Source organism: Catharus ustulatus, chromosome 3, assembly GCF_009819885.2.
Source record: "Catharus ustulatus isolate bCatUst1 chromosome 3, bCatUst1.pri.v2, whole genome shotgun sequence".
In the NCBI taxonomy this organism is placed as follows: Eukaryota; Metazoa; Chordata; class Aves; order Passeriformes; family Turdidae; genus Catharus; species Catharus ustulatus.
In genome coordinates this window covers 31,331,926-31,351,951 of record NC_046223.1, presented here as the reverse complement: position 1 = coordinate 31,351,951, position 20,026 = coordinate 31,331,926, and the positions used below count along the sequence as shown (strand labels likewise).

The following is a 20,026-nucleotide window of genomic DNA, read 5'->3' as shown; positions in this document are numbered from 1 at the left end:
TGGTTTAGACTGTTTTTCAGACTTTTGCAATAAACCAGGTAGTCAAAACAACTATAAATGTATTCTTGCACACAGTAAATACCATGTCAAGTTAGATATAATAGTTGTACCACTAAAACTATTATAAAAACAACCTTTAACAATAGTTAAATATTTGAAACCAGACATTAAAATAAACAGAAAATAATGTTCCATACCTTCTGCAATTGATCAAAAATATAAGATAAAGTCCTGGGAATGATGCCTCGATCACTGTAACGTTCAGCTCCTCCTGTGATGGTAAAAGTTTTGCCACTGCCTGTCTGACCATATGCAAAGATAGTACCATTGTATCCAGCCAAAACACTACACAATTTAAAAAAGGAAGATAATTAATATTTAAGACAGAACATATTGTCATTCATCAACTTGGTATAGATCAAAATAAAATTAACAATAATTCTTAATTACATAGCAACTGTCTTTGGTAATACAAGAATACACTTCAATACATATATTCTAGATTCTATAGAATTTATACTATCTAGAATGGAAGGATTTCTTGATGCCTTGACTTAATCCATTAGTAGCTGATCATGCTTACTACTATTTACACTACCTTTTCATACTTTTAGTTTGGCAGTTAATATTTTTCAAGGCTGATATTTAATCTCTTTAAAGACTGTAGATATCAGGAATTATGCCATTCATATACTAGAAGAATCAAGAAATATTTCACATAGGAGTTCATTAAATGCAAACAGAGAAAAGTATATTGTGGTTAGAAAATCACACAAGGACACTGTTATACCAGGGTATAGCTTTTATTCTGAGAACATGACCATACTAAACTATCAGACCATGCTTGGATAACGGTATGCAGGAGAATCTGTGGTTAAATCAATGTAATCAAATCTTCATTTACTATGAAAACATACAAATCCACATTGGTAATCACAAACTTTTCTGTTATAATTATGACTGTACAAGAAGCTTCGATAGAACAGACAGAACAGCTATTAATGGCATGGCATGAAATGGCATTCAGACTCATCATCTTTTTCATACCTCTTACTTCTGTTTGCAAAAGTGCCTAATAAAAGCCCAGTTCAAATATCTTTCCCTAATTCACCACCATTGACTTCCATCTGATTTCCACCAAACACTAGATAAACTTAATCATCTTTAATTTTCGATTGGATTTACAATGCCTAAAGACCTACCAATTTTGTTCAACAAATTGAAAAGCAAAAATTATTCTTGCGCATTTTGTTTAAAGAAAAAATGATAAATAAGATGAGATTTTAATAAATAAAAAGAGGGGAAACAACCCTTGCATAAGAGGAAAAGAAAGATGTATATAGATGGTTGCTGGTCTGGCGCCATGAGAGATGCAATGATTCTCCAACTTATTAAAGTTTATTTAAAGGCCTGAGTAGTTGCCAAATTGCGTATTTTAATCCATTACAGTAGGATGTTGAACACAAAAACAGAAACATGTTGAAAGGAGCTACAGTGAACATCTGCTCCCAAAACGTGCAAAGATGGAATACATATAGATATGAGATTCCAGATGTTAAAAATCAAAACAATTATTATGATAAAACACCTCATTCATCTATCTTAGGAATTTCTAGTGCCCACTGTCACAATATCTGAATGCTGATGACAGTAATGAGTTGTCAGAAGGTAGGGGGTATCAACAGAAGTTCAGACATGGCAGATTCAAACATAGCAAGGGGAAATGATTCTTCAAGCAAATTGTAGTTAATCTGTACAACTCTTCGTCACGCCATGTTTTGGACATTAAAATATCACAGAGGCTTCAGCAGAGATTGGACTAAATCACCAAAAATTTTTTCTTCAGGGCTACTAATGGCAGAGAAATCAGAAAGTTCCTTAACTACAAATAACTAAAGACTAAGAGGATATATGGGGGAGGCAGCTCTACATGCTTACTCTGTTATATCTTTTCTCTGAGCATTGCCTGTTAGTTTCTGTGAGAGACACCATAGCACACTAGATGGAACCTTGGTCGGACACAGCACACTCGCTCTTCAGCTCATACAGAAGAGCTGCCTGGCTCTTCAGAGCTAGCAACTGGGGTTGTTAAGTTTTCTTACTCCTTCTCTTCTTTAAAGGTGTGTCTTGCAACATGTTAAAAACTAGTAAATGCATGGCTGCAAACTATTAACTTGACATGCCTGTACTTCAGAAAAAGCTGTTGATTAAAATCACCTCACATGTAAACACAGGATAAAATATCACATACCATACACTGTCAAAACAGCTGCAAAAGTCAGTGAGTTTTCTTTTTGCTATTTGATTAATACATATTTTTATATTTTCTCCAGTACATCAGCATAGCTCTGAAAAGTTCCAGAAAACCCCGGTAGCTCATAAAATGTGAACATATCCATGTCAATAATGCATTCTTCTAATCCAATGCAATTATAAATTATCTTAATATTGCATTACATAGATTATTTTGATTCCACAGTTATGTTCTTTAAATTCTGAGCTAAAAGTCAACCTTATTTTCTAGATTTATGTGTGAGCGTATGTGTGTGTGTATAATTATATATATACAAATAATTGCATCCTGTCCATATTTACAGCATGCATTTCTTTCATTCAGCGTATTACAGCTACCACCAAGTCAATTTAAGGACAACCTGCTTGAGGTGCTAAGCAAGCCTGTGAGGAAAGAAGCCTACCAATAATACCAGTGAAACTGCTGGCAAAGCCTTCTAAGAGTAACATGTAACTCCATGAGGAGAGGAAGAACAAATTGCCTTTCTAAGTCTGAGAAGAAAAACGCTTCTAGAAGAGAAAAGGGACTAGGAGTTCAGGCAGGGCTCAGAAGCAAGCTGTACACTATGATCTTGCCTCCTGAAAAAGAGTAGGGAGGAAGATGCAGTGAAAATGAAAGGCCTCCACTGCATTGGTTTGTGGAGAAAGAATTAAACTCATGAACTACACAGAAGATAATGCTTCGTGCATACACATACATTTATGAAAGAACACATTTCAGAATTAAAGATGTGTAACTACCATTCTAAGTATAATATTGTGAATATTAGTCAATGTCAGTTTGGAAGGTTGGTATGTGATAACATGGATTAAGTAATAAAAATCCATGTCTGATGTGCCTAATTCACACTTATTTTAAGTAATTTCATTTGGAATCAGTGGCTATACAGGGTGTTTTAGCAATGAGCCTTATGGACAGCTTATCACAATAAGAAATAGTTGTTGGAAATACACTTTGCTCTTTTCCACTTCTAAGTATTTCAAGGTAAAAAAACCCCAACCAAAACTCCATTTATCTAATTTTAGTTCATTGTCCCAAGGAGTTTAACACTGAAAGGGTAACTTATATGTAGATGGACTGATACCAAATCTACCAATAAATCAATACCTATTTACTAAATACTCAGGAAGTTTAAGATTTGTACATAATATTTTCAACCCAAGATGTACAATTCCTTTAGGAAAATAAACAGCTCAAAAACTTTTATAAACCGTTAGCCACTCATAAAACAACATCAAAAAACATCATTAAGAAAACAACATCAAACTGTACTGCATAATTACCCTTGGCAAAGTGATGGATATGTCAGATGCTGGAAGTCAGGATAGTGAGCAGAAAATATACACGTCGTTTTCATCCTAAAATAGAACTACAGCAGGTACCAAAAAAGTTGGCAACACCCATTATGAAAAGACTAGAGAAGAGCATATTCTCCAAACAGCATCTGCCAAAAGGATCCTCAAGGATTCTCATTTGCAAATTAAAGCTGTCCCCAATAGTAGTGGAAGTGATTCTTTGCTGGGAAAGGTTGGTAGAGAATCAGCAGCTCTTTTCTGCCATTGCAGCAAAACCTACTTTGCAAGATGTCAGTTCCCACAGACAGGGCCTGTATCTTTCCTCTTCAGAGTCTCTGAACAAAAGTCAAAAATTTTCATTAAACTCAGTATTTGAACCTACACAGTTTCACATGGACAGTGATGGTAGTCATTTGAGGACTTAAAATTATATGTAAATAAAAATCATACACTAAAAGTGTATTTTCAGTCAGGACCCCTTAGTGTTACCAGAATACCCGGAATTTTGCATACTCTTTTTCTCTGAAAGATTAATTTTGGCATGGTTAAGGAGATATTTTGTTGAATAAGTAGTTTCTTTATCACCTCAAACAAAACACATCAATGACTCACAATCCAAGAGGAGGCTTGCAGAAAGCACCTTTCATGCACTTATACAACATTGTATAGCACCTGTTCAGAAGTTCATGGATGACTTCCAGACAGATTGGCTAAAATAGTGTTGGAGCATATTTTAAAGTTATGATTCCCAGAGTTACTGGAGGGTCTTGTATTTTTATCAATGCCATGCTAGACCTAAAAACACCTACTCAGAGAAAAATAACTAAAATACAATGACTAAAATATTCTTTAAATTTATATATTTCTTTCATTCTATTACAGGATTCAGAGGGATCATTTTCATAATTCACTAAAGCATGCAGACACATATTTGCAACACTTTGTGATAGACTTAGTTTCTATTAGAAGAAAAGAATAATATATGTTAAAAAGTCAGTTTCTAAAAAAATGTCCATTTGGCTTTGCTTGTACTGCTTATAACCACATATTCCATGTTTCTATCTAGAAAATATAGACCAACTTAAATATGTCAAGGAAAACTTAACTTGCCACGTGCATGAGCCGTAAGTCTGACTCCTTGAAATTCACACCTGTGAATAATAAGATGCAGTGAATGGGGACAAATATCATTGCCCTGAATTTCTGCATATATGGAAATCTCAAAGAAACCTGGGCGAGACTTCAAATTCTGTTAAGGCAAGATTTCCACAAAAAGCCCATGATATTTCAGGAAAAACAAAGACATGCAACAGATCTGGAAAAAGTTTTCATTTTCATTCAATCATTTCAATCTCATTTAATATAGTGAGCAGTCTTCATGGCTTATTAATGTGTGGAAGATCTGTTTCATGACTGACAAGAAAGGCCCCTAAAAGTCAAAAGCTGCAAATTCAAAGAGGGCAGAATAAAACAAATTGAATAATAATATTTTAGATTCAACTCCTGATACCAGAATCAGGATTTCCAGATTTTGTAGCATAAATGATAATTATGTCAACACTTGGTAAATGTATCTTTCTGAGTTTAATATTCATTTTTGTCTTTCAGTGAAAATATATGTGGTCAAGTCATATGAAGACTCACATACTACAAAACTGAATATAAGAAAAAATATTGTTTGCTTGGTATATTGGAAATGGAAACATGTACATCTATGTAACCACATCTACATACGTTTCCTGCATGTTGAGGTAGGTGGGATAAGTGTTAGTCTTGTCTTTTTGATTACTGTAAGAAAAGTCAGTTTAAAGCAAAGTATTGATGAAGAAACATCATGATTATCTGCCAAGTGTTATAAGCTCATGAAGAGGTATTTATGCAATAAGAAAATCTCTTTAGCAAAGTTATACCATTGAATAAAAAATAATTGTGCAAAAAGGTTTTGTTTGGTGGAAATCAGAATAAGAGTGCATGGGAAAAGAGCAAACAACAGCATCAATTGCAGGCAAGCAACTCCCAAAGTATGAATAATTATTGTTTACTACATGTCTAAATCTTCTTTATTCTTTTATTCTGCATTATAATTTATCATCAAATTATATGTCCTCTTTAAAATGATTATAATTTAGAAAAGGATTAGACCTGTTCTTACATTTTACCCAAGAATTGAATGCTTCTTTTCTGATCAAGCACTGAAAACTTAACTGCTGGTTTTTAGAAACCCAATAGCTTGTGCTTCACCTTACAGAGCTAAACAGCAACAAGTTTAAACAAAAAGAAAGCATTGAATATACCTTCTACATTGCTTAGAATTTAAATCCCACCATTTCTAAGCAAAACGTGTTTTGTGCACACAGATGACTAAGGAGATTGTTTTGATACCACTGCTAAATAAAGCCAACCATATATTATGGCAGCAACGTGATGGGATAAATTAAAACTGTTCAAATTTTACCTCCAGCTATGATACAGACTATAAAAAACCTCCCCCAACAACAGTGTTTGAGACAGGAATTGCAATACTTTTAGTATTTTTTCTAAACAGAGTACTAAGGGATACTTTCCCTCCACTGAGAAAGAACTCTCTATCTGGGAAGTATTGAGACGATGATCCACATCTTATTCAATTCAATGAGCACCTTTCCAATATGTCACTGAGATTTAGAGGGAAAATTTGATTACAGCAAATTTTTTTGCTGCTGTAAATCCTTTAACTCACTACAGGATTTGCACTTATCTGCACGCATCAAAGTACATCTAATACCTTGGAAACTCCCAACATACATTCTAGATATATTTTTTGAAAAAGAGACACATACAGTAATTTCACGATTACAAGCTGCACTGACTATAAGCCGCATCTCCGGGTGTTGGCAAACATTTTGTTCTTTGTCCATACACAAGCCGCACCCAATTATAAGCCGCTCTGTTGTTCGCAGCTAGCACCCGCATGCAACAAAGTTGCCAAATAGTAACAGAATCGCGGGATGGCAGGGTTTACGGGTTCAGCCCTGCTCAGGGCGGCCGCCAGGGAGCGGCCACGGCCCTGCTTGCCACAGTTGCCAGGAAGAGGGAGAGTGGAGTGCCCGGCCACCACTGCCACCGCGCTTGTCGGGGCTGGGCAGCACCGCTGTGCTTGCGGGGGGGTGAGTGACGCTGCCGCGTTTGCGGGGGGCGAGTGGCGCTGCTGTGCTTGCAGGGGGCGAGCAGCGCCGCTGCGCATGTCGGGGGCGGGTAGCACTGCCACACTTGCTGGGACTGGGCAGTGCCGCTGTGCTTGCAGGCTCTCACTTCCGGGTTTGGAAATTTCCTAAATTTGTTAATATATTAGCTGCTCCGGAGTGTACGCTGCACTTCCGGGTTGGGAGCTAAATTTAAGTCAAAATGGTGCAGTTTGTAATCGTGAAATTATTGCAATAGAAAAACAAAGTAAACTGAAGTAAGTGTTCCTTATGCATTCCACTTTCAGTAAAACCTTAATACCACTTAATAACCGAAGTGCTGTTACATAAAATTTATGCAATGATGACTGCTCAAGAAAATAAGTTTTGACTTTATGAAAAATTAATTATGAAATACATTCTCTTCTGCACTTTGGACTTCAAGAAACTATCCATTACCAAGCATAGAACAATTTTATACATGAATGTAAAGGAGAGGAATACTATGTAGTTTTTTTCCTCTAAATTTTTTTTAACTCACTTATCAAGTAACCTGCATGTTCTAACTTACTTGTAATTAGTGGTGATTTAAACACATATACAGAGAGATAAGAACTTTTAATCTGAAAATTCAGTTCAGACCCTTATTTAATGAACACTGTTACAGAGTTATGTACTGGCATTTCCAGTCACTCCACCGCCTTGTCTCATTCCTGAAAGATGTCTAATTCCTAAATATAGTGTGATACAGAAGCATAACTCATGGAAGCAATTCCACTTATATTGATAGATATGTTATGTTTACAACTGCCTAACATTCCTCAAGTGAGAAATTCCTCAAGTGAGAGCTAGACAATTTATGGGTAGTTACTACAGTCTAAAATATCATTCAGTACTTTGTCCTTGAGTATCTGAGACAATATAAATAGTGGTAAAAGCCCAGTGACAGTAGACAGAGGTTGAAAGCAGACTGAGGTTGTTTTATTGTGGTTGGGTTTTCTGACTACATTTTGTTTTAATTTCCAGTGAAGATTATTTGTTCTATTTAAAGCTTATGGACACAGAACTTTTCATTTGTTTCTGTGCTCATTGTTAATGAGGCTTTAGGGAGGCTTTTACCTAAGTATAACCAAGAACTCTGCTTCCTTTGCTGCTGCACTGTTTTTTTCTGAATTGAGCAGAACAGTTACCTTCAAAATTTGAAAAAAATAAAAGAAAAAAAAAAGAAAAGAAAATAAACTCTCAAACTCTCCTCCTTGAGTTCTGTCCCCAGTTTCTGGGCTCTCCAATAGATGAAAAGTGCTCCAATAGATGAAAAGAAACTGGAGTGGGCCTAATAGAAGAAATTGAGATCAGGCTGCAGTACATCCTGCACAAGAAGCCAAGTGAACTGTTCCCTATCACCGCAGAGAAAAGAAAGCTTTAAATGTACCTAATTACCACCTTCTGCAATGGATCATTAGAGATGGACTCAAACTCCTCCCAGAAGCTTACACTGGTAGAACACAAAGCAGTAGTTCACAAGTTCCAAGAGAAGAAACTCCAAGAGTGTATAAGGAAAATATTCTTCACAGTGAGAGTAGTTAAGCCTTGGAACAGGTGCCCAGATGGATTGTGGGATATCCATGTTTTGAAGCTCTTTTGGACAAGGGCCTGAGAAATGTGATTTAGAAGCCACACCTGCTTTCTTCAGAAGATTGGTCCAGATGACCTACAGAGATCCCTCCTTACTTATATATTCTAATAGGTTGAGAAAGTTCAAAGTGAAAGCTTTGTACAAAGTTTATAATATGAATAAAAAAACAATGAAAATCCCTTATTAAGTAAGACTAAATTTGTTAAGTATTTTTAAGTAGGTGAGAGAAAATCCTGAGAACAAGAAACAATTTTCGTCTTAAAGACTTATTTACTTCAATTTTTTTATTTTGGCTTCATATTATTATTTTTTACCGGAGTTCTGCTGTCTTAATTTTAAATTAATAGTAACATAAAGGCATGTTGTCAAAACAAATATTTAATAACTCTAAAATACCAGACTAACAAAAAAAGTAGAAGACACTGCCTATATCTGCAAATATCTTTGATATTTGGCTACTCTTGGCCCTTTATCTCAGTTCTTGCTGACGTGAAAATTTTTATCAGTGTTCCTCATTTTTCTTCTTTCTATCTCAAGAAACCTCAATTCATTGATATTTAAAAAAAAAAAAAAAATAACACAGTCCTGGCAAAACCAGCCCCCTCCTCGCCCCTTCCCCCACCACAATCCTCTTCCAAATTATATGGAAGATAAAAAGAAGAAAGAACTTAATTTCAATCATCTTGAAAATAAGTTTTCAGGAGAATTTGTCTTCACAGAGACTGAGTTCTCAGATATTTTCTAACACTTGGAGGTCAGATTAACGTTTCTTTTAATTAAAAGGAACAAAGTATCTCAGTATGACTTTTTTTTCTTTATGTCTTTGCCAGATCAAATCCAAATTGGTAATGCCTCACCCTTAAAAAAGAGAACTGATTTCCAAATGTGCATATAGCTATTTTTGAGAGATTAGTGTAGGCAAGTTTCCTCAGAAACTTCAGTTTTCCTGCAAAAAAGTAATATATTTTCTTTTTTGACTAAGATCTCTAAATACATTTAGAATTTCATCATAATCACTATAACAGATAAGCAACACAAAGAAATTCTGAATCAAGATGTCAAACTTCAGCTTAAATTAAGCAACCTTCTTGAACAATTCTAAATTGCACAATTTAAGTCAAAACAAACACAAGCAACTAACAGTCATTTGAGAAGAAACATCAATGACACTTTTCACTTTTTATTGCCTCACAATTGTACGCACTTTAAGAAAGAACAGTAGCATTACTAATTTCTCAATTTAGGGGAAAGTTTAGGCTACATTTCTTTCAAGATGAAATCGAAAACATGTCCTTTTGTTCTGTATAGATTCTACAGGTCTTTGTGATGCAGATGAGCCAGACCACTACTTCCAACACTGTGTGACAAATATATCCAGGTATAAAATGAATAATTGGTAATAAATATATTTTTACTGCATTCTCTGTAAGAATACACAACAGGGAAAAAAAACCAACAAAACCAGTTGAGAGTAAACTGAAGTGCTTTATATATTAAAGATGCTAATTCTTATGATAAATACAGCAATAGAAGAAACCAGAACCTGCAGCAATGGGAGCATTATCCCGAAGGCCATCAGATTTTTGACAAGACCATAGGTAATTGCCATTAGCTATATACAAAGTGGAGCTATTTCTCATTTGCATGAGTCAACTGAAGAGAAAATATTTTCAAACGTTTTTCTTTAATAAATCAAGAAATCTAACACCAAAACATTGGCCATATTAGAACTGAAAACTCAATTAATTCAAAGTAGTTAACATTTTCTTCATAATTTCTGATTCTGTATGTAATCATAATACTAACATTTGAAACCGTTTGAGAGGAGCCTTGTTTAGTTGTGAGGCTAAAGCAATGTTTAATCATTACCAAACTTTTAAAGTAGGGTGCTATTTATTTTCTCTGTTATTCACAGAGTAACAGAATTAGTGCTGATTCATAAACATCAGGTTGACTAGGCATAAAAAACATTATTAAGAATATGTATTTAAAATTAGAAGGAAAAGAAACAATGTAAGAGATGACTCTTGGATAGAAAAAAAGGAATAAAGTTCAAGCAAATCATATGCTTATAATGGTTTGCAGAGGCTGGCACTTTTGACTGAAGAAGCAAATTAAACAAACTAATGTCTGGTGCCTCTGAAACCACAGGCAAAATGACAATGTAACTGGACTTACAGAAAGAGAAGTAGTGGCCCAACATCAAAGAAAATACACTTAAAAAGGAAAAAAAAAAAAAAAGAGAAAAGAAAGTTGCATCCAATTTCCATCCATCCCAGAACAAACTAGAAAGATTTTAGAATCCTGAGCATTGCCTTTATGGTTTTAGTTTAAAAAATGCCCAAGATTTTTTTTTCCTGAGCATTCAAGTCTCTAACTGAATTTTCTCAGGACTGTAAGAATGCATGACGAAGAACCTCAAAATGTTACTGAGCTATTTCATTGATATTTTCCTGCTCCTTTCGTTTCCCTGACACTACACACACAAAAACCGTTCCCTTAGTAAAGTGTCTCCCACAACAGAAATGTGTGTACTTGCAACAGCTTTTTCATGCAAGAGAATTTTGACTGTGAAAGAAACAAATAATGAAGGACATTTTGCTGTGAAAAACTGTGGTCTTTAAGAGAAAAGGGCAACTCTTATGATGGGAAGGAAAATGGTACAATTAACCACAGAGTGAAATAAATTTCAGGCCCAGTTCAGGACTTTATTAGCCAAGGAACCTCATGACTCTGAAGATATTTTGAAATACATATTTTTGTCTAAAAAGAGGTAAAAATTAAAGGATTAGATAAAAACATGAACATACTTTAGTTATTGTCTATTATAAAAACACAAGTAAAAATATCAGTAACAACACAAACATAATTTAGAATACAAGTTTTACCACATTGCAATGCTCAGAGACAAAATCTTGATTTCATTAAGAATGATTTTATAAGTCAATTTTAGCATTAAAGACTCAGCTATTTGGAGATAATTTTCTGCCTAAACACCATTGATTTTAGTAGCATTTGAGTACTTTCAAGTACTTAAAAATATCTAAACCTTGAAACTAAAGCCTACATAATGAAGAGAATTAATATATAAAACAAGTCTTTTATCAGCTAATACTGAAATAAAAGAGAAGAATATCCCTTCCTGTTTATTAGAGCACTGTACAGATGAACTGTTCAACTGGAAAACATTTCAATATTCTAGCAAAACTCTCCAAAGGGGAAAAAAGTTTCTTGCTAGTTAATTTTGATACTGAGTATTTGTTGAGGATAATTAAGGCCATGGAATGTAACAATAAGACTATTAATGCCTCTCTTTCCAAACACATTCAAATCAGATAAAGACTTTTTTACTGCAGTCAACATTAAACCCAGAAATATTTAAAATTAAGCATATGAGCTAATGTGAAGCTATATGTGATAATGTCAGATAAACAAAGAAATATCTTTTGGATGAGGAAATAGCAAGTGTCATTTTTAAGTCTTAAGCTTATTTTTAAGTTAATTCTAATGAAATTTCAAATTCACTGGCTCTTGATTTTCACTGTGAATTACCTTTCTTCTTTATGTGGGACGTTAGAGAAGAAAACAGGAGGATTGGGGAGGGAGAAAATGGAATTATAAAGAGAGAGATATCTTTTTCTTCCATGTAACAGTTTGAGAAAGGCTTAGTGTCCAGCTGAAGATGTTTGTTTTCCTCCAGTGCTAAACACAGGACTGTGAAATAGATTGAGGAATAGCTTGCAGAATCATGGCTTAAACCAATAGATGAGTCAGACAACGAATGAGAAAGAAGTTAGCACTTGAAGTAATACTTCCCAACTCAATATGTGTCTGGATTTTGAGCAGTAAGTTTGATAAATAGGTAAACACTATGCAGAAATTCTGCTTCCTCTAGCATGGGATTTTCTCCCACACTAAAACCACTACAAATTTCAGCAATGCAGACAATAAACTGAGCAAAGAGACTAGTATTAAATCCATTTCCCATTGGAAAATCCACGTTTCAGAGTGGCATTCAATCCACACAATGAATACAGAAATCTTCATCAGTCTTAAACATTTGCCTTTGCAACCCGTCAGATATAAGCATTGTTTGATTATTAAAATGGAGGAGGAAAAAAAATCAGTGCCAAAACCACTGCCTTACATGTTAAAACAAAAGTAATATGGACAAGATTTAGGAATATCTCCATAAACATTAATGAGAGTCCCCAGTCTAAAGAAAATAATATGAGGGGATAAAACTTTCATTAGGTTTACCTCTACATGAAACTATATAGAAAATACTATTCTAAGGCAATGAAGTCAGTTTATATTACAGACAAAAATAAGAATTAGGCATGGATTTCTATTGCTATACAACAAAAGAGACAACAGTAGCATTGTTATTTTTTAAGGATCAAAAATGGAAGCTTGGTATGCATAGAAATCTCAAGAGGTTGTATATCTCCTAGATTCAGACATGTCAGTATTTAGTAAATTAGAACATCAATCCACTGTTACAACAACGAGATAAAGGCTTGACAGCTCTCCTTCAAGTAATACAACAAAAGCAGAAATAGCTTCTCCCTGGTTACTTGCAAGAACAACGTACCATTCTGCTACTGGTTTGGCAATGCTGTCAAAAATCACATCTTGTTTTGCCTCTTGATTAAAAATTTTCTGAAATCTGAAAATATTAAGCAAATAATAATTGCTTAGAATGTTAAAACAGTACTTGATTTATACATTTCTGTTTGTGTTTGTAACTGTCAATGTTTACATCATTAGGCTTACATAACTTAGTACAATGTTTTCCCTGTAGTCTTAACCACAGCTTGCTGTTGTGCTATTGTACATAAATAGGCTGTACACAGAGCTGCTTTGACAAGATCTGTACAATAAAATCCTCTGATAAAATGATGTGGCTTAGAAAAAAAGAAACCGTATTCTAAATCTATCAAGAGAATTAGTGTTTGTAACTGGCACCACACTGAATCCTGGATAAATAGATTACACTATAACCAAATACAGCATCCCACCAGTACAGCCAGGCTTACATTTTTTCAAGCCATTTCCTTCATTCTGCTCCACAATTACTATAGGTCACAATGAGGTATTTAATTAAATATGTTTTGTCACTTTCTATATAAAATATCTGCAGTTATTTTACAAAATCAGAATTCTTGAGGTTGGAAGGACCATTTGTTCCAGTCTTCCTGCTGCCTCTACATCATTTTCTGTTCATGTGGATGGACTGTTCTTGAGCTTGGAGAAGGGGATGCTTCTCCTTCAAAAACCAGTTTTCCTGGTAATCTCTCCAGGAAGGTGTATCAGAGAATTCATTCAGGAAGATCCATGAACAAGCCAACGTCTGCATTAATGAAGTACAGGGTTGTGATCCTGATTTTTGCCTTACTCCCTTCTCTCAGTATCCTGAATTTCATTGTCTCACAGCCACTGCACTCTAAGCTACCTCCAGGTTTATTATCCCTAAACAGTCTGTCCATTTTTGCAAATATCCTGATTTGCTTAACCATATGTTAGGAAGTTGTCATCCACATGTTCCAGTAGCCTCCTGGTGCTGCCAGTGCCCTGCTGTGTTGTTCCCCTATTTGGAACTCTATTCTCACACAGAACTTCCCAGGGTGTGTAGAAAGACACAGTGCTGACCCATGCAGACAAATGCAATACTCAAAACATAAAAGCATTTACTCTATCCTGCCAATCAGTCAAGTAACTCAAACAATTATTCTCGCGTTGTCTTAAGGATAATGAGGCATAGGGTTTCTCAAAATCTCTACAGAGTTTTTAATAAATTCAGAAGTCAGACAAAAATATCAGCATTCGTTAAGTCAGGCTTGGGCATCTACAGCCTAAGGTAGTGTTGCATATGAATCTGTTTGGGGAGTGCAGCTCCTCTCTTTCTAAGCAGATTACCTTAGCTGATGTAAAGGGACATCAGTCTGAGCTGCAGCTGCTTATGTGAAGCTCTTTTTTTTACTAGCATAGAGAAACAAATTACTTGTTGTTTACAATAAAAACTAAAGCATATCTGAATTGGAAAAAAACACTCTTAACCTCATCATTAGAAGTGATTATAGATCTAGCATTATTCATCACAAAAATTTCAAAATGTTGCCTACCTTTGCTGTTGAAGTAATAAAAATGTTTGATAATGTTGTGCTGACTTTAAGTTTCAAAAAAAATATTTACACTCTACAACCAAGGACTTATTTCTTTCAACAACTTCTGGTGTTCTTTACCTTGCTTTGGCTGTGTCTGAAACAGTTGCTAAACAGGATGGTTTACATCAAGGATTACCTTAGCCAGCCTATCACAACTCATTAGATTATAAGAGAACACATAGTCCTGCTCCAGTCTTCATACACAAATTCAAAGCAAGGGGAAAAAATAGATGAACAGATAAATGAATCTTTGAGATTCATTATACATTAGAAATGCATAATGACTTGCAACGGACAGACAGTAGTATGACAATTTTATCCAGTGCTATCAGACCCATTGGGATGAAGAGCATAACCTGAAGTATTCCTCTTGTTAAGGGAGTTCTAGAAAAATAAACGCATCTATACCATAATCTAATTTTAAAATTAGACTTTTCTTGATTCTCCATCTCTGTATCACTACACATAGCACTGCCAATCACTAAAGGCAGAAGGTACAAAGAAAAGGCTTCTACTTACTTGAACCTGTAGCTTTCTCGTTTATTATTGATGAAGCCATCTGCTAAGTCACGGGGCACAGTAATCTCCAGACTGGGCAGAGGTTCCTCATTATCAATTGAGTAACTCTAATAAGGATGGATACAAATTCACAGAATTACTTCATCAATAGAACAGCATTACAGTTAGACGTAACTCTTACCTAAGCTTAGCGCCTGTAATTGTCTGGAGACAAACTTGTAACAAATTGCACTAAATACAGGAGCAGATCTTCCTTAACTACTACACAACAAAACCAGCACACATCAGCATGTTACCATGTAAGCACTACAATAACACTTGAAACAAAAGCACAGCCTCTTTGCCATAATTTGTTTACCAAACCACTTTAATATCTGTGATGCTATAAAAAAAACAAAGTATAGCCCCCAGTGCAACCCTCTCAAAAAAATCTGCAAGAATACATTAGGAAAGGCCGCGACGGGAAGAGTTGGTTTAAACAAGAAGGCAATTAAGAGACCTAAATGCACGGTTCCTGAGGGACACTTTTATTATCTTTATTATCCTTTGGGAGGGTAGCTGTACCCTGGGCACAACACGCACCCCTCCCTTGCTCTTGCTCCCAGCACTGCTGAGCTGCACAAACCCAGCGACGCGTGTCAAGTGTTTTCCGGCAGAGCCCTTCTCTAATAGCTGGGCTGGAAGTTCCTCAGCCACTCCTCCAACAGTTACAGTCTAAACTCCTCTACTTCGTGATTTTATGAACTTCCTAAGGCTTCGGCGAGCAGGAGCTCCTCGCCGCACCCCCACCCGCGTACCAGCGGCCCGAGCGTCTTGCAGGGGAGGGCCCGCGCCCCGCTGCCCCCACCGGAGCGGGGAACGGGCTGGCTCTCCCTGGCATGCCCGGAGCATCCCTAGCGCACCCCCTGGGCACAGCTCCCGGCCTACCCCCGCCGGCTGCCGCCTGCCCGGCGGCTTCACCCGCGCATACACCCGGATCGTCTCCTTCACCATCGCCGCCGCCGCCGGGCCCCGGCAACGGTAACCGGGCACGGCCGGCGGGCACGCGCCGCCGCGCGGCCTCGGGAGCGGCCCTCGCGCCGCCTCAGGGAGCGGCAGCGGCGGGGCCCGCCCGCTCCAGGTGCCCGCCCGCCCCAGGTGCCCCCTAGCCCCAGGTGCCCACCAGCCCCAGGTGCCCACTAGCCTCAGGTGCCCGTTAGCTCCAGGTGCCCACCTGCTCCAGGTGTCGCCTGCCCTAGGTGCCCATTTGCTGCAGGTACCCACTTGCCCCAGGTGCCCGCCCCCCGCCGGTCTCCGCGAGCCCAGGTGCCCGGTGTCCCAGGTGCCCGCTAGCCCAGGTGCCCGGTGGCCTAGGTGCCCGCTAGCCCCAGGTGCCCGCTAGCCCCAGGTGCCCGCTAGCCCAGGTGCCCGGTGTCCCTGGTGCCCGGTGGCCCTGCCCGCCGTGCCGGCTCCCCGGCAGGGCACTCCCGCGCCCGGAGCCGCAGCGGAGCGAGCGAAGGGAGCTCGCAGTGCCCGGCGCAGCGGTGCGGGGAGCAAGGGGCGTGCGGGGATTCCCTGCCGGATCTCTGTGCCGCTCCTGTCTGTCCGCAGCGATCTCCCGGCTCAGCCCACCTGCGTAAGGCTTACGAGGAGATCTTCTGCCATCATGCACTTGAAACACCATGGAGAGAAATATCACTGACGACCTCAACTCCTTAATTCTAATATAAATATGGTTGTGAAAAAAGCCCAAAAAACTTCTAGTGCCAAAAGAAGATGCTGTCTTGCTATGAGAGCTAAACTCAGCAATAAGAGCAGAACCCCAGTATTCTGTGAAGTGGTTACATTGTTCTGTGAAGAGTCACGCAAACAACATGGTTGTATTTTTAGCCTTAGTTTTGGCGGGATATAGTGGCAGGGATCAGTTCACAGTGCAAGCACACTAATTTAAATTAAGTGAAAAATCAGGGACTTGCTTACACAGAAGGATAGAAGTTTCTCTAACTCAGATGATGAAAGTATGTTGAACTTGTATTCTGAATAGGAAAAATAGTAGGGAAAAGTTCTCACTCTCAGCTGAGCAAATAATTGTTTCAGAAAGTGTATGAGGCATAAGTAGAGAGCCTTTAGGGAATAAAATAGAAAAAGGATGATCACGATCTAAAGTCAAGTGCAAAAAGTCAAAAGGGTAAAAATGAAAACAAATGGAAAATATTACTTGGCGATTAAATAAAGAGTGGAGGAAAAACAGGACATTGGAATGGGATAATGGAATAAATAGTAATTATCTTTTTGACATTGCTCCAAAATTATGAAAAGGTTATCTTTGTCAGTAGGGATGGGGATGTTGAAGGTAGATGCTAGAAGCAGAAGTGACTATTGGTAGTAAAACAAGTGCAGCCAAGAAGGAAGCAGTATGTACATTGTTCAATGAATTTAGACTAAAAGATCAGGATTTGGGAGGGAAGCATAAACAATTTCAGTTCCAGAACTCTGAAAGAATTGTGATGTTTAATTGAAGTTTTGGGAACTGAAATGTTGGTTTGCTTGGTTTGGAATTGAAATTATGCAGGACAGTACAGCATTTTGAATTTCTATGCAGAAAACTGCAAATGTAACAGTCAGCTGTGTTATTTAGCAGTTTAGCTGGATTGTGAATTAGTTGGGCAGCAGACATAATATTGCAGTTAATTGTGAGGAAAGACATTTTGCGTCTGCCCATGCTCAGTAGCTGGAGTAGCTGGAGCCTGGAGCTGGGTGAATGACACTTGGTTCTGGCGCCAAGCCTGCTCTGCAAATGGTTTAGGTGCCTTTCATCAATCTGAAGCCTGAGCTGTAAACTCTGAGCCAGTAGCATGGTGAATACACATTTTTATTACACTGTAGTCTGAATATGTTATGGCACAGAGAAGGCAGTGAGCCAGCTTAGACTCAAGCTGCTTCCAGAATAAAAGAACGGCCTTTCAAGAAAAGCCTGAAGGTGACAGCTAACTGAAAATGTACAGGTCTAGAGATTACATTTTATGCTGAAGACATGAAAAGTTTTGGTTTGCTTTAAACTTACTGTTTGAGATCTTCTTTCTCTGTTTCCTGTACTTGAGGAACTTTCAGCATTTGCATTTATCTTAAACCTTGAAGATGTGTCAACTTTCTTTGGCTCCTGGATTTGAAGAAGTGCACCACACAACACAAGCAACCTATAGACTTGAAATAATTATATGACTGAATGACTTATAGGATGTGGCAATTTCATGTTTTAAAAAGGTCAGCTGTTGCATTCTGAAGTAATAGAGCAACACAACGAATTGTCTGCCTTTACCATTGTCATTTTCTTCCTATTAGAAAAATAACATTGGTCAAAATATATACTGGACCTGGCAATTCAAGGACTTGTGCTCCATTACGTCACCTAGCAACTTACTATGCTTCCAAATAAACAACCTTGTAAGTTTTATAATAGTACAAACTTTCAAGTCCTCTCTTTTCCCCCAAAATTTTACTTTTCAAAGTAAAATTATTTTATTTATTCTTGGCAACTATCATGCCATTTGGCTGAGATAATGGTTAAATGTTAGAACACAAATCTTTCCATAGATCAGCTGGGCATGAAGAATGGCCAAAACTCTTGCCAAAGCCTGAGTTTGTCTCACCATCCAACTCCTGAAAACATCAATAGCAAATATGTATGTTTTACATGACCAGAAATACTTCTTAAATGACCAGAAATTAAGTCTGAAATGTGGTCTAAATCATCCCAAAGCCTTGTTTTCTTCTGCTTTGTGTTCAGCCTTAAAATGTTTAATGCTGTAATGTAGACAAAACTGCCTTGTTCAGCTTTTAATAGACCAGTCCTGAGAGGAGGACAGAGATGTTTTCTTCTTTTAGGCTACTGTTACAATCTGTTTCTTAGGAAACAGGGCTGTATCTTCATGTATGTAAGAAAAACATTTGGAAAGTACCTTAAAATGGCACTGTTCTCACATTCTTACCCAACACATTTATATGTGCCCTAAAAATGTGTGTCTTGGTAGTCTCAGTCAAACTAGAAAATCTGAAAATGTCCTCCTCAGGGCTTATGTATATGCATAATTACATGTTTTCAATTGCTTGGTTCTTTTAGAGTAAACAAAAATTCCATGGAATTAATAGGACTCTGACTACAACAGACTACAAATCCTTTTTTTCAAGTTGGGCATTTTGTTTCTGGTTTGGGGGCATGGGGCGGGGGCGGGGGGTGGTGTGTTCATCTTCTAAATGTAAACTGGACCCTTTGTTGCAAACTGGTATGACAAATGTTAACAGGAGTCATAAACATAATTCCAATTCATTGCAAATGTTATCTGCACAATTTTCTCTACCTCCTTCCCACATTTATCTTTAGCATAATAGTTTTTCTTACTGATTTTTCATTACAAAACCTTTCAAAGTCTATTGTTGATTTGTCTCTGACTAAGGAGAGATAAAATTCTAGGTGACCAAGTGTAGAAAAGTCCATAGGGTTGGGGTTTTTTTATCTGAAAATATGTTCCAGCCAGGTGTGCCAGACAATAGCATATTTAGAGCTGGTACTTGCCTTTTTCTTCAAGGAAAAAAATAAGCTGTGGAATAATTAAACAATACATCCAATTTTGTAAGTGCAACCTGCAGTAAGCCAGAGTAAATGGTTTATTAAGTAGTGAGGCACTAAATAGCAAGACCAACCTTCCCACCAAAGTTTCCCATGTATTTTTGTCTTGTTGTAAACATGAAAACACTGGTTTTTCCCATACAATTCAGTGAATTCCGAAATTAAGATGCACTCTTGAACTGTTTGAAATCAAATAGAATAGTTCTCATGTAAGCACAGTGCAATGGTATTTTAAATCCACCTGTTTCTAGATATTTTCAGGTAAAAGAAAAAGAGGATTGCTTTTGTTGTTTTGGTTTATTTATGGTGTTGTTGTTTTTAGGGTTTTTTTTAAACATTCCAGTTTTAG

At 37.2% G+C, this 20,026-nt stretch overlaps 1 protein-coding gene across 3 annotated transcripts in view; it reads right to left on the bottom strand.

Annotated features, from left to right (window-relative positions):
* The window catches only part of KIF6 (kinesin family member 6), a 155,761-nt gene extending 139,645 nt beyond the window's left edge, over positions 1-16,116 (bottom strand). For 2 of the 3 annotated variants that reach the window (XM_033055553.1, XM_033055554.1), the window contains exons 1-4: positions 15,999-16,116; positions 15,072-15,178; positions 12,980-13,054; positions 198-345 (exon numbers count right to left, since the gene is read on the bottom strand). In XM_033055553.1, the coding sequence (XP_032911444.1) occupies positions 198-345; positions 12,980-13,054; positions 15,072-15,178; positions 15,999-16,064 (396 nt within the window). In that variant the 5' untranslated portion in view covers positions 16,065-16,116. The remainder of the gene's footprint in view (positions 1-197; positions 346-12,979; positions 13,055-15,071; positions 15,179-15,998) is intronic. The other variant, XM_033055556.1, reaches the window with a different exon arrangement.
* Positions 16,117-20,026: the final 3,910 nt, after the last annotated feature.